The 14,941-nt window shown below is 53.0% G+C and overlaps 1 protein-coding gene across 2 annotated transcripts in view; it reads left to right on the forward strand.

Annotated features, from left to right (window-relative positions):
* The window catches only part of SLC17A9 (solute carrier family 17 member 9), a 36,669-nt gene that overhangs the window by 6,088 nt on the left and 15,640 nt on the right, over positions 1-14,941 (forward strand). For both annotated transcript variants that reach the window (XM_075571462.1, XM_075571461.1), the window contains exons 3-7: positions 813-952; positions 3,263-3,362; positions 5,688-5,818; positions 9,502-9,598; positions 10,932-11,028. In XM_075571462.1, coding sequence (XP_075427577.1) covers positions 813-952; positions 3,263-3,362; positions 5,688-5,818; positions 9,502-9,598; positions 10,932-11,028 — 565 coding nt within the window. The remainder of the gene's footprint in view (positions 1-812; positions 953-3,262; positions 3,363-5,687; positions 5,819-9,501; positions 9,599-10,931; positions 11,029-14,941) is intronic.

The raw sequence follows: 14,941 nt of genomic DNA on the forward strand, positions 1-14,941 counted from the left end.
ATTCTGAAGTGTATAGGGATATATTGTCTGCTCAGATTCAGCTAAATTCAGCGAAGTTGATTGGACGGCGCTTCACTTTACAGATGGACAATGACCCAAAACATACTGCGAAAGCAACCCAGGAGTTTTTTAAGGCAAAGAAGTGGAATATTCTGCAATGGCCGAGTCAATCAACTGATCTCAAACGATCGAGCATGCATTTCACTTGCTGAAGACACAACTTAAGGCAGAAAGACCCACGAACAAACAATAACTGAAGACAGCTGCAGTAAAGGCCTGGCAAAGCATCACAAAGGATGAAACCCAGCGTTTGGTGATGTCCATGCGTTCCAGACTTCAAGCAGTCATTGCCTGCAAAGGATTCTCAACAAAGTATTAAAAATGAACATTTTATTTATGATTGTGTTAATTTGTCCAATTACATTTGAGCCCCTGAAATAAGGGGACTGTGTATGAAAATGGTTGCAATTCCTAAACGTTTCATACGATATTTTTGTTCAACCCCTTGAATTAAAGCTGAAAGTCTGCACTTCTATTGCATCTCAGTTGTTTCATTTCAAATCCATTGTGGTGGCGTACAGAGCCAAAATTATGAAAATTGTGTCAGTGTCCAATTATTTACGGACCTAACTGTACATACATACATACATACATACATGCATGCATGCATGCATACATACATACATACATAAAGAATCGGTTAGTATTACTTCCCACTAGTAAATAAGCAATAACAATATGTTTCAGTCTTTGCAGTTTGAAATGTCGGCGGAGAACTTTGATCCCCAATATTTGTGCTCTCTTGTTGACAGGGTGGGGGGTGAGAAAGTCCTTCTGCTCTCGGCTTTGACCTGGGGTCTCATCACGGCGGTTACCCCCCTGGCTGCCAATGTGACAGCTGTACCCCTGCTTCTTGTCAGCCTGCTTCGATTTCTCATGGGGCTTCTGCAAGGTGAGGCCAGGGAGACGGGAGGAGGCGTTACTCCCTGGGACTGTCCGTCAGGGAGACGGGAGGAGGCGTTACTCCCTGGGACTGTCCGTCAGGGAGACGGGAGGAGGCGTTACTCCCTGGGACTGTCCGTCAGGGAGACGGGAGGAGGCGTTACTCCCTGGGACTGTCCGTCAGGGAGACGGGAGGAGGCGTTACTCCCTGGGACTGTCCGTCAGGGAGACGGGAGGAGGCGTTACTCCCTGGGACTGTCCGTCAGGGAGACGGGAGGAGGCGTTACTCCCTGGGACTGTCCCGTCAGGGAGACGGGAGGAGGCGTTACTCCCTGGGACTGTCCGTCAGGGAGACGGGAGGAGGCGTTACTCCCTGGGACTGTCCGTCAGGGAGACGGGAGGAGGCGTTACTCCCTGGGACTGTCCGTCAGGGAGACGGGAGGAGGCGTTACTCCCTGGGACTGTCCGTCAGGGAGACGGGAGGAGGCGTTACTCCCTGGGACTGTCCGTCAGGGAGACGGGAGGAGGCGTTACTCCCTGGGACTGTCCGTCAGGGAGACGGGAGGAGGCGTTACTCCCTGGGACTGTCCGTCAGGGAGACGGGAGGAGGCGTTACTCCCTGGGACTGTCCGTCAGGGAGACGGGAGGAGGCGTTACTCCCTGGGACTGTCCGTCAGGGAGACGGGAGGAGGCGTTACTCCCTGGGACTGTCCGTCAGGGAGACGGGAGGAGGCGTTACTCCCTGGGACTGTCCCGTCAGGGAGACGGGAGGAGGCGTTACTCCCTGGGACTGTCCGTCAGGGAGACGGGAGGAGGCGTTACTCCCTGGGACTGTCCGTCAGGGAGACGGGAGGAGGCGTTACTCCCTGGGACTGTCCGTCAGGGAGACGGGAGGAGGCGTTACTCCCTGGGACTGTCCCGTCAGGGAGACGGGAGGAGGCGTTACTCCCTGGGACTGTCCGTCAGGGAGACGGGAGGAGGCGTTACTCCCTGGGACTGTCCGTCAGGGAGACGGGAGGAGGCGTTACTCCCTGGGACTGTCCCGTCAGGGAGACGGGAGGAGGCGTTACTCCCTGGGACTGTCCGTCAGGGAGACGGGAGGAGGCGTTACTCCCTGGGACTGTCCGTCAGGGAGACGGGAGGAGGCGTTACTCCCTGGGACTGTCCGTCAGGGAGACGGGAGGAGGCGTTACTCCCTGGGACTGTCCGTCAGGGAGACGGGAGGAGGCGTTACTCCCTGGGACTGTCCCGTCAGGGAGACGGGAGGAGGCGTTACTCCCTGGGACTGTCCGTCAGGGACACAATGAGTCACATTTATAATCACCAGGACAAAACAAGGATGATTTTGTTGAATAACCCAAATGACCGCTATAGACTGCACCCTTCTGAGCTTCATAATGTTAAATGTCAGCACCCCTTACAAAAACAGAAGTCGCAGGGAGAGGGGTGGCTTGGAGAGGGGGGGGGGGGAGGGCGGTTTGGAGAGGGAGAGGGGGGTGGTTGGGAGAGTGGAGGGTTGTAGGGGGGGAGGGGGGGTTGTAGTGGGAGAGGGGGGGTTGTAGTGGGAGAGGGGGGGATGTAGTGGAAGAGGGGGGGATGTAGTGGGAGAGGGGGGGTTGTAGAGGGAGAGGGGTTTGTAGAGGGAGAGGGGAGTTGTAGGGGGGGATGTAGTGGGAGAGGGGGGGTTGTAGAGGGAGAGGGGTTTGTAGAGGGAGAGGGGAGTTGTAGGGGGGGTTGTAGAGGGAGAGGGGGATGTAGTGGGAGAGGGGGGGGGGGGTTGGAGAGGGAGAGGGGTTTGTAGAGGGAGAGGGGAGTTGTAGGGGGGGTTGTAGAGGGAGAGGGGGATGTAGTGGGAGAGGGGGGGGTTGGAGAGCGGGTGGATAGACGCATGACACTGCTAATCCCATGTTATTTCTGTATAACTAGACATCCCTATATGATGTCGCCTTACTCGGTGCCCGGGGGCTCGGCAATGTTTATTAACATCTGTAGAGGTTTCCTAGCATAACCTCCGGCCGGGACCATTTCCTCTCATTCCTGGAGTTTTCAGCCCCCCTTGCCCCCCCCCCCCCCCCCCCGCGCTGCAGAATGAAGATTATTATATTATTATATTTGTATGGCGCCCGCATATTCCGCAGCGCAGTGCAATGTGGGAGGGACGACAATAACATCGTGTGACGAGTCCATATATGTTACGGCAGACCGAGGCAACATGAAGGAGGTCCCTGCTGGATTATTCCGCCGTGCTGTGTGCGCGGTTAGCGCTGCGTGCGCGGTTAACGCTGTGAACGTATTAATCTTCCTCTGTCTCCTCGCACAGGGGTACACTTCCCGGCACTGGCCAGCCTCTTCTCCCAGCGTGTGCGTGAGAACGAGCGTGCGTTCACCTGCAGCACCGTGGGGTGCGGCTCCCAGCTGGGGTAGGTGATGGTGGGAGATATTTAGGAATTCCCTCTGCTCTGTCTTCCAATTTAATGTATTTATCAGAAGAGGAGTGTGGTCATATCTGCAAAGATCCTGCGTCCAGCACAATCTCTCTTATCCAGCACTCGGATATAAACATTACCTCTTAATAGTATATTCATTAAAATGACAACTTAAAGAAACTAAGGTTTGGGGAAAGGAGATTTCACCAGCAACAAAAGGGACGGGTTCTCTACGGGCAGGTAAATGTATGTATGTCTTTATTTATATAGGGCCATTAATGCACATAGCGCGTCACAGCAGTAATACACGTGACCATCATATAAATAACAAATAATACAAATAACAGATCATGGGAATAAGTGTTTCCGACATAAAAGTAACATTGTGGAAGAGGAGTCCCTGCTCCGAGGAGCTTACAATCTAATTGGTAGGGAGAACGTACAGAGACAGTAGGAGGTTATTCTGGGAAGTGCGTCTGCAGAGGGCCAAGCTTAATGTATCGTGTATAGTATTAGCCACGGTGCTACTCATATGCTTCTTTAAGCAAGTGGATCTCAAAGGTGGATAGAGAGGGTGCTAGTCGGGTATTGAGGGGAAGGGCATTTAAGAGTAAAGCGGAAATCCATGCTTTTTCTTCTTCAAAATTGATGCATGAAACAAGTTTTTCTGTATTATATAGTATACAATGTTGTATATGTAGGAATATAATTTTTTTTTCATGATAACTTTTATCCACAAAGTACTGCTGTGAAGCGCTATGTACATTAATGGTGCTATATAAATAAAGACATGCATACATACATGTATCTATTTTCCTTTCTACATATAACAGGTAATACAGATACATGACTGTCGTGTAGAGATGAATAAAGTCATATCTACAGACGCCCCTATATCCCCTAATAGTTATAATGTCACATACCTAAATGCTATCATGATATATTGTCTAAAGCTGCCCCAAACATTGAAAGATCAAACAGAGAAACTGTCTGGGAATCAGCAGTCTGATTAAAAGAAGAGCGAGAAATAGGATGTGTATATACTTCTCCGGTGAGGTCCTGTGGCTGTATATATGGTGAGTAAAGGAATATTACACTATGTCATGTCTACTAAATAACATGCAGAAGAGCGAACCAAACTGAACATAGCTCTAAGGATCTGGAATCATCCCAGGCGGTTTCTCTCGTTTATCTGTCACGTTTGGGGGAGCTTTAGACAATATCATCATAGCGTTTAGCTATGTGACGTAATAACTGTCGGGGAATGTAGGGGTGTGTATAGAATATTACTTCATGTACACTTCTGAAGGAACGGGATGCTGATCACCTCCTGTATCTGTGCACCTCTGTCCTTCTTTCTGTCATTCTCTTTATGTAATATACATAACCTCTGTACCCCTCTTTGTACCGCGCTGCGGGATGTGTTGGCACTTTACAAATAGCCAATAATAATAAATATATAAATGCTCAACCTCTGCACTAATTACTGTAAACATTGATTGCTTGTTAAATATTCTAGGTTAACAAACAACACACAGAACCCCAGCAAGCTCATTTTAGGAACCCCTGAGCCCCCACAAAATAGGGGTTCCTACAACGAGCTTGCTGGGGCTCTGTGTGTTGTTTGTTAACTTATTTTCAGCTGTTGGCGGTTAGTGGCTCCTCCTTCCCAGGGTTTAAGCCCCTCCCCACTTCCCAAGTCAGGAGGTCTTTTTCATTCTACGGGATACAGACCCAATGTTGGTCTTTCTCCCTCCTAATAGAGGTAAATGAAAATTGTAATCCTAATAGAGGTATATTAGTATTTTATCTGGTAGTGTTAGGACCTACGAACAGGTGTCTGCCTTGACGTGGCTCGCAGGCTTACAACGCTTTGGCCAAAGGGTTAAACTAAATGACCCTTTTTCAAGAGAATATACTGATGTAGCATTGGGCTTCTCTGATGCTTGTTGTTAAATATTATAGGTCTCGGCTCCAGTCCAGAGTTTAATTGATTTTGAGTTTTTGCAGTTTCTTCCTTGAAGTTGTCATTTTAATGAATATACGGTTAAAAGTTCCTTTTTCTATCTGGGAGGCTTTCTTTGTGTGCTAGATGGAAGGGGAGCTGGGAGCGGCGGGGCGGGGAGCAACGTAGGAATAGGCCGTGGGTGGGTTTCGCTCCGTCCCTTAACACTCGTTGCCGGTTTCAGGACGCTGGTGATCGGAGGAGGGGCGGGGCTGTGAGGGGCGAGGCTGTGAGGGGCGGGGCGGGCAGCGTGATGTAGGAGTAGACCGCGGGTGGGTTTCGCTCCGTCCCTTAACACTCGTTGCCGGTTTCAGGACGCTGGTGATCGGTGGAGCTGGCTCCCTGCTCCTGGAATGGTACGGCTGGGAGAGCGTCTTTTACTTCGCTGGCTTTCTCACCCTGCTCTGGGGTTACTGCATGAGCACCTTCGTGCTGAAGGGGAGAGGTAAACTACCTGACGTAGTCATTTATGGCAGCCCAACTCCAGCAGTGCTTTACTGCTGTTACAGGCTCTCGCTGCAGGTCATAAACTCTCCCGTGCGCCTGGGTTGAATGTCTGCTTGGGGCATGAGCGGGTTAATAGCCCCATGCATAGTGTGACTGTAATGGGAGGTTGTGTGTGTGTGCACCATGCATAGTGTGACTGTAATGGGAGGTTGTGTGTGTGTGCACCATGCATAGTGTGACTGTAATGGGAGGTTGTGTGTGTGTGTGCACCATGCATAGTGTGACTGTTATGGGAGGTTGTGTGTGTGCACCATGCATAGTGTGACTGTAATGGGAGGCTGTGTGTGTGTGCACCATGCATAGTGTGACTGTAATGGGAGGTTGTGTGTGTGTGCACCATGCCTAGTGTGACTGTAATGGGAGGTTGTGTGTGTGCACCATGCCTAGTGTGACTGTAATGGGAGGTTGTGTGTGTGTGTGCACCATGCATAGTGTGACTGTAATGGGAGGTTGTGTGTGTGTGCACCATGCATAGTGTGACTGTAATGGGAGGTTGTGTGTGTGTGTGCACCATGCATAGTGTGACTGTAATGGGAGGTTGTGTGTGTGTGCACCATGCATAGTGTGACTGTTATGGGAGGTTGTGTGTGTGCACCATGCATAGTGTGACTGTAATGGGAGGTTGTGTGTGTGTGCACCATGCATAGTGTGACTGTAATGGGAGGTTGTGTGTGTATGCACCATGCCTAGTGTGACTGTAATGGGAGGTTGTGTGTGTGTGCACCATGCATAGTGTGACTGTAATGGGAGGTTGTGTGTGTGCACCATGCACAGTGTGACTGTAATGGGAGGTTGTGTGTGTGTGTGCACCATGCAAAGTGTGACTGTAATGGGAGGTTGTGTGTGTGTGCACCATGCATAGTGTGACTGTAATGGGAGGCTGTGTGTGTGTGCACCATGCATAGTGTGACTGTAATGGGAAGTTGTGTGTGTGTGCACCATGCATAGTGTGACTGTAATGGGAGGTTGTGTGTGTGTGCACCATGCCTAGTGTGACTGTAATGGGAGGTTGTGTGTGTGCACCATGCATAGTGTGACTGTAATGGGAGGTTGTGTGTGTGTGCACCATGCATAGTGTGACTGTAATGGGAGGTTGTGTGTGTGTGCACCATGCACAGTGTGACTGTAATGGGAGGTTGTATGTGTGTGCACCATGCATAGTGTGACTGTAATGGGAGGTTGTGTGTGTGCACCATGCATAGTGTGACTGTAATGGGAGGTTGTGTGTGTGTGCACCATGCATAGTGTGACTGTAATGGGAGGTTTTGTGTGTGCACCATGCACAGTGTGACTGTAATGGGAGGTTGTGTGTGTGCACCATGCATAGTGTGACTGTAATGGGAGGTTGTGTGTGTGTGCACCATGCATAGTGTGACTGTAATGGGAGGTTGTGTGTGTGCACCATGCACAGTGTGACTGTAATGGGAGGTTGTGTGTGTGCACCATGCACAGTGTGACTGTAATGGGAGGTTGTGTGTGTGCACCTTGCATAGTGTGACTGTAATGGGAGGTTGTGTGTGTGCACCATGCCTAGTGTGACTGTAATGGCAGGTTGTGTGTGTGTGCACCATGCACAGTGTGACTGTAATGGGAGGCTGTGTGTGTGTGTGCACCATGCATAGTGTGACTGTAATGGGAGGTTGTGTGTGTGCACCATGCACAGTGTGACTGTAATGGGAGGTTGTGTGTGTGTGCACCATGCATAGTGTGACTGTAATGGGAGGTTGTGTGTGTGTGCACTATGCATAGTGTGACTGTAATGGGAGGTTGTGTGTGTGCACCATGCATAGTGTGACTGTAATGGGAGGCTGTGTGTGTGTGCACCATGCATAGTGTGACTGTAATGGGAGGCTGTGTGTGTGCACCATGCATAGTGTGACTGTAATGGGAGGCTGTGTGTGTGCACCATGCATAGTGTGACTGTAATGGGAGGCTGTGTGTGTGCACCATGCATAGTGTGACTGTAATGGGAGGCTGTGTGTGTGCACCATGCATAGTGTGACTGTAATGGGAGGCTGTGTGTGTGCACCATGCATAGTGTGACTGTAATGGGAGGTTGTGTGTGTGCACCATGCATAGTGTGACTGTAATGGGAGGTTGTGTGTGTGTGCACTATGCATAGTGTGACTGTAATGGGAGGTTGTGTGTGTGCACCATGCATAGTGTGACTGTAATGGGAGGCTGTGTGTGTGTGCACCATGCATAGTGTGACTGTAATGGGAGGCTGTGTGTGTGCACCATGCATAGTGTGACTGTAATGGGAGGCTGTGTGTGTGCACCATGCATAGTGTGACTGTAATGGGAGGCTGTGTGTGTGCACCATGCATAGTGTGACTGTAATGGGAGGCTGTGTGTGTGCACCATGCATAGTGTGACTGTAATGGGAGGTTGTGTGTGTGCACCATGCATAGTGTGACTGTAATGGGAGGCTGTGTGTGTGTGCACCATGTATAGTGTGACTGTAATGGGAGGTTGTGTGTGTGCACCATGCACAGTGTGACTGTAATGGGAGGCTGTGTGTGTGCACCATGCATAGTGTGACTGTAATGGGAGGTTGTGTGTGTGCACCATGCATAGTGTGACTGTAATGGGAGGCTGTGTGTGTGCACCTTGCATAGTGTGACTGTAATGGGAGGGTGTGTGTGTGCACCATGCATAGTGTGACTGTAATGGGAGGGTGTGTGTGTGCACCATGCATAGTGTGACTGTAATGGGAGGCTGTGTGTGTGTGCACCATGCACAGTGTGACTGTAATGGGAGGCTGTGTGTGTGTGCACCATGCACAGTGTGACTGTAATGGGAGGTTGTGTGTGTGTGCACCATGCATAGTGTGACTGTAATGGGAGGGTGTGTGTGTGTGCACCATGCATAGTGTGACTGTAATGGGAGGGTGTGTGTGTGTGCACCATGCACAGTGTGACTGTAATGGGAGGGTGTGTGTGTGCACCATGCAGGGTCACCGAGGCCCTGACTTCTTTCTTCAGACGTGAGACTATTAGACACGTCAATTCGTTAATATATTCACCCAGGACAGGAATGCACTGCGCACAGCGAAACAGCGTCACACAGTCCCTGTCCGGAGGAGCGTCCAGTTCCTGCTTTGTGACAGGGAGGCCACGACGACAGGGGGGCCACGGTGACAGAATTACACGGCGACAGGGGGGCCACGGTGACAGAATTACACGGTGACAGAGGGACACACACAATCCTGGGTCCTGACACCGGAAGAAGTGTGCATCAATCCAAGGTGTCCTATTGATTGTAGCGTCCCCAACCTCCCCTAGGTTCCGCGGGATATAGTCACACTGTGTATATCAGTGTTTCCCAGCTCCAGTCCTCAGGGAACCCCAACAGGTCAGGGCTAAGGATATCCCTGCTCCAGCACAGGTGGCTCAGTCATCTGTGCGCTGTGTGAAGAGGTTACTGCCCTCCCCGCCCTGCCCCTAGGTTCCGCAGGATATAGTCACACTGTGTATATCCCAGCTGTGTGAAGAGGTTACTGCCCTCCCCCCCCCCTCCCCGCCCCTAGGTTCCGCGGGATATAGTCACACTGTGTATATCGCACTTGGTTTCATGACGTATCGCTCTCACCGGGCCCCCCGTTTTGTGTTGTTGGCACAGAGAGGATCCTGACGTTTGAGGATCTGCAGAAAGGTTTCTCGCTTTCTGCACAGACCAACGTGCCATGGAAAAGGTTATTTCGCAAAGCTCCAGTGTGGTGAGTGTACAAATGGGGACACGGGGACACAGACACAAGGGACCTCTAACAGCTAGCTTCTCACTACCAATATAGAGACAGAGGAGACCCCACCCCAAGCTGACAGTGACACAGGGAGGGACAGATCCTCACTGCAGGGTGACACAGGGAGGGACAGATCCTCACTGCAGGGTGACACTGACAGAGGGAGGGACAGATCCTCTCACTGCAGGGTGACACTGACAGAGGGAGGGACAGATCCTCTCACTGCAGGGTGACACTGACAGAGGGAGGGACAGAGCCTCTCACTGCAGGGTGACACTGTGACAGAGGGAGGGACAGATCCTCTCACTGCAGGGTGACACAGTGACAGAGAGAGGGACAGAGCCTCTCACTGCAGGGTGACACTGACAGAGGGAGGGACAGATCCTCTCACTGCAGGGTGACACTGTGACAGAGGGAGGGACAGATCCTCTCACTGCAGGGTGACACAGTGACAGAGAGAGGGACAGAGCCTCTCACTGCAGGGTGACACTGACAGAGGGAGGGACAGATCCTCTCACTGCAGGGTGACACTGTGACAGAGGGAGGGACAGATCCTCTCACTGCAGGGTGACACTGACAGAGGGAGGGACAGATCCTCTCACTGCAGGGTGACACTGACAGAGGGAGGGACAGATCCTCACTGCAGGGTGACACAGTGACACAGAGGGAGGGACAGATCCTCTCACTGCAGGGTGACACAGTGACAGAGGGAGGGACAGATCCTCTCACTGCAGGGTGACACAGTGACAGAGGGAGGGACAGATCCTCTCACTGCAGGGTGACACTGTGACAGAGGGAGGGACAGATCCTCTCACTGCAGGGTGACACAGTGACAGAGGGAGGGACAGATCCTCTCACTGCAGGGTGACACTGACACAGAGGGAGGGACAGATCCTCTCACTGCAGGGTGACACAGTGACACAGAGGGAGGGACAGATCCTCTACCTGCAGGGTGACACAGAGGGAGGGACAGAGCCTCTCACTGCAGGGTGACACTGTGACACAGAGGGAGGGACAGACCCTCTCACTGCAGGGTGACACTGTGACAGAGGGAGGGACAGATCCTCTCACTGCAGGGTGACACTGTGACAGAGGGAGGGACAGAGCCTCTCACTGCAGGGTGACACAGAGGGAAGGACAGAGCCTCACTGCAGGGTGACACTGTGACAGAGGGAGGGACAGAGCCTCTCACTGCAGGGTGACACAGTGACACAGAGGGAGGGACAGAGCCTCTCACTGCAGGGTGACTTTGGGATTGAACCATTAATACTCCGTGACACAGGTGATCATGTTCTTTCATACATTTCAGGGCTGTGATCATTGCCCAGCTGAGCGTTGCCAGCACTTCATTCACCCTCTTCTCCTGGCTGCCAACATTCTTCAAGGAGAGATTCCCTGATTCTAAGGTGAGGGGACACAGGGACTGTCACCTGTAAGACGAGACCACTTGGGGGTTCTAATACGTTGCACAATAGCCAAATATAAACATCATTTAGCATGGTCAAACTGTGCCACCTATTGGCAAGAAGTGTGAACTGCATATAATGCTTTACACTCACTGCAGTTTATTCTAGCCATGAAGAGGATAATTAATGGTAAACAAATATATGTAAGTTTGTGTGTGTCTCTGTTATGTGTGTATCAGATGCCAAGCCAGCAGTACAACCAACTTCACACTGATGATACCCATTAAGGTAGAAACATGTCTGTGAATGGTTTCTCTGGCTTTGCATCTGATTCCCATGCTGTGCTTTTAAAGCTGTGTTAAGAACGAGCATTGGCTTATAAGGGCTCCATGTAACAATGGATTTTCAGACAAAAGGTGACACATTGTGTTCTTATTTGCATGTCATTTCCCAGAATCCCTTGCTGCCGTGGAAGCACTGTTTGCTGGGGATAATGGTGAAAGGCAGGGTTGCAGACCAGCGCACCCGCACTGCATGCAGGTAGCGCGCTGACAGGCAATTGACCGCTACCTGCGTGCGGTCTGTAGGGAGCAGGGGGGGGTGTGGTTTGAGCGGGGGGGCGTGGTTTGAGCGGGGGGCTCTCGTGCTGTCTCCCCCCACCCGTCGATCCCTCTCTCAGTCCCGGAGCCCCTCGCACTCTGAAGCCAGGCACAGAGGGAAGGACACACACAGACACTCACACACTCACACACTCATACACACACACAGGCAAATACACACGGGGGGTGAATCGGAACGGGGGGGATCGGAGCAGGGGGGGGAATCGGATTGGCTGCTGGGATGTCACGAGACGCGACACTCGCAAAAACCACAAGCTCCTTGTAGCTCCGGCTGGCTGACGCAGTCACAGCACGCAGTCAGCCACGCCGGAAGGAGCCAGCGGGGGCATCTAGAATGGGGGCAAGCAGCTAGTGGCCCGCGGCTGCGCGCGCCGCCGGCCGCAGCGGGACCAAGGCCTAAGACATGTGAATGTGCTCACAAGTGATCTTTTTATTTGCTATATGCAATATGGTGGAGGTTTCTTGTTGCCTTTTTCACCCATCATAAATATGTGTGTGTGTGTGTGTGTGTGTGTGTGTGTGTGTGTGTGTACACATATATACACGCACACACACTTTATACATGTTTGTGCATGTTTTAATAGTGCGTGTTCTCTCCCTGTGTGCCCCTGTAGCGCTGTGTTCTCTCCCTGTGTGCCTGTAGCGCTGTGTTCTCTCCCTGTGTGTACGCCTGTAGCGCTGTGTTCTCTCCCTGTGTGTACGCCTGTAGCGCTGTGTTCTCTTCTTGTGTGCCTGTAGCGCTGTGTTCTCTCCCTGTGTGTACGCCTGTAGCGCTGTGTTCTCTCCGTGTGCCTGTAGCGCTGTGTTCTCTCCCTGTACGCCTGTAGCGCTGTGTTCTCTCCCTGTACGCCTGTAGCGCTGTGTTCTCTCCCTGTACGCCTGTAGCGCTGTGTTCTCTCCCTGTGTGCCTGTAGCGCTGTGTTCTCTCCCTGTGTGTACGCCTGTAGCGCTGTGTTCTCTTCTTGTGTGCCTGTAGCGCTGTGTTCTCTCCTTGTGTGCCTGTAGCGCTGTGTTCTCTCCGTGTGCCTGTAGCGCTGTGTTCTCTCCCTGTACGCCTGTAGCGCTGTGTTCTCTCCCTGTACGCCTGTAGCGCTGTGTTCTCTCCCTGTACGCCTGTAGCGCTGTGTTCTCTCCCTGTGTGCCTGTAGCGCTGTGTTCTCTCCTTGTGTGCACGCCTGTAGCGCTGTGTTCTCTCCCTGTGTGCGCCTGTAGCGCTGTGTTCTCTCCCTGTGTGCGCCAGTAGCGCTGTGTTCTCTCCCTGTACGCCTGTAGCGCTGTGTTCTCTCCCTGTGTGCCTGTAGCGCTGTGTTCTCTCCTTGTGTGCACGCCTGTAGCGCTGTGTTCTCTCCCTGTGTGCGCCTGTAGCGCTGCGTTCTCTCCCTGTGTGTACGCCTGTAGCGCTGTGTTCTCTCCCTGTGTGCCTGTAGCGCTGTATTCTCTCCCTGTGTGCCTGTAGCGCTGTGTTCTCTCCCTGTACGCCTGTAGCGCTGTGTTCTCTCCCTGTGCACCTGTAGCGCTGTGTTCTCTCCCTGTGTGCCTGTAGCGCTGTGTTCTCTCCCTGTGTGCCTGTAGCGCTGTGTTCTCTCCCTGTACGCCTGTAGCGCTGTGTTCTCTCCCTGTACGCCTGTAGCGCTGTGTTCTCTCCCTGAGCGCCTGTAGCGCTGTGTTCTCTCCGTGCCCCTGTAGCGCTGTGTTCTCTCCCTGTGTGCCTGTAGCGCTGTGTTCTCTCCCTGTGTGCCTGTAGCGCTGTGTTCTCTCCCTGTGTGCCTGTAGCGCTGTGTTCTCTCCCTGTGCGCCTGTAGCGCTGTGTTCTCTCCTGTGTGCCTGTAGCGCTGTGTTCTCTCCCTGTGTGCGCCTGTAGCGCGGTTTTCTCTCCCTGTGTGCACGCCTGTAGCGCTGTGTTCTCTCCCTGTGTGCACGCCTGTAGCGCTGTGTTCTCTCCCTGTGTGCACGCCTGTAGCGCTGTGTTCTCTCCCTGTGCGCCTGTAGCGCTGTGTTCTCTCCTTGTGTGCACGCCTGTAGCGCTGTGTTCTCTCCCTGTGTGCACGCCTGTAGCGCTGTGTTCTCTCTTTGTGTGCACGCCTGTAGCGCTGTGTTCTCTCCCTGTACGCCTGTAGCGCTGTGTTCTCTCCCTGTACGCCTGTAGCGCTGTGTTCTCTCCGTGCCCCTGTAGCGCTGTGTTCTCTCCTGTGCGCCTGTAGCGCTGTGTTCTCTCCGTGCCCCTGTAGCGCTGTGTTCTCTCCTGTGCGCCTGTAGCGCTGTGTTCTCTCCTGTGCGCCTGTAGCGCTGTGTTCTCTCCGTGCCCCTGTAGCGCTGTGTTCTCTCCCTGTGCGCCTGTAGCGCTGTGTTCTCTCCGTGCCCCTGTAGCGCTGTATTCTCTCCCTGTGTGTACGCCTGTAGCGCTGTGTTCTCTACTGTGCGCCTGTAGCGCTGTGTTCTCTCCGTGCCCCTGTAGCGCTGTGTTCTCTCCGTGCCCCTGTAGCGCTGTGTTCTCTCCCTGTGCGCCTGTAGCGCTGTGTTCTCTCCTTGTGTGCACGCCTGTAGCGCTGTGTTCTCTCCCTGTACGCCTGTAGCGCTGTGTTCTCTCCGTGCCCCTGTAGCGCTGTGTTCTCTCCCTGTGTGCACGCCTGTAGCGCTGTGTTCTCTCCCTGTGTGCACGCCTGTAGCGCTGTGTTCTCTCCCTGTGTGCACGCCTGTAGCGCTGTGTTCTCTCCTTGTGTGCACACCTGTAGCGCTGTGTTCTCTCCCTGTGCGCCTGTAGCGCTGTATTCTCTCCCTGTACGCCTGTAGCGCTGTGTTCTCTCCCTGTACGCCTGTAGCGCTGTGTTCTCTCCCTGTGTGTATGCCTGTAGCGCTGTATTCTCTCCCTGTACGCCTGTAGCGCTGTGTTCTCTCCCTGTACGCCTGTAGCGCTGTGTTCTCTCCCTGTACGCCTGTAGCGCTGTGTTCTCTCCCTGTGCGCCTGTAGCGCTGTGTTCTCTCCGTGCCCCTGTAGCGCTGTGTTCTCTCCCTGTGCGCCGGTAGCGCTGTGTTCTCTCCTGTGCGCCTGTAGCGCTGTGTTCTCTCCTGTGCGCCTGTAGCGCTGTGTTCTCTCCGTGCCCATGTAGCGCTGTGTTCTCTCCCTGTGCGCCTGTAGCGCTGTGTTCTCTCCCTGTGTGTACGCCTGTAGCGCTGTGTTCTCTCCCTGTGCGCCTGTAGCGCTGTATTCTCTCCCTGTACGCCTGTAGTGCTGTGTTCTCTCCCTGTGCGCCTGTAGCGCTGTGTTCTCTCCGTGCCCCTGTAGCGCTGTGTTC

The sequence above is a fragment of the Ascaphus truei genome, chromosome 15 (assembly GCF_040206685.1).
Source record: "Ascaphus truei isolate aAscTru1 chromosome 15, aAscTru1.hap1, whole genome shotgun sequence".
In the NCBI taxonomy this organism is placed as follows: Eukaryota; Metazoa; Chordata; class Amphibia; order Anura; family Ascaphidae; genus Ascaphus; species Ascaphus truei.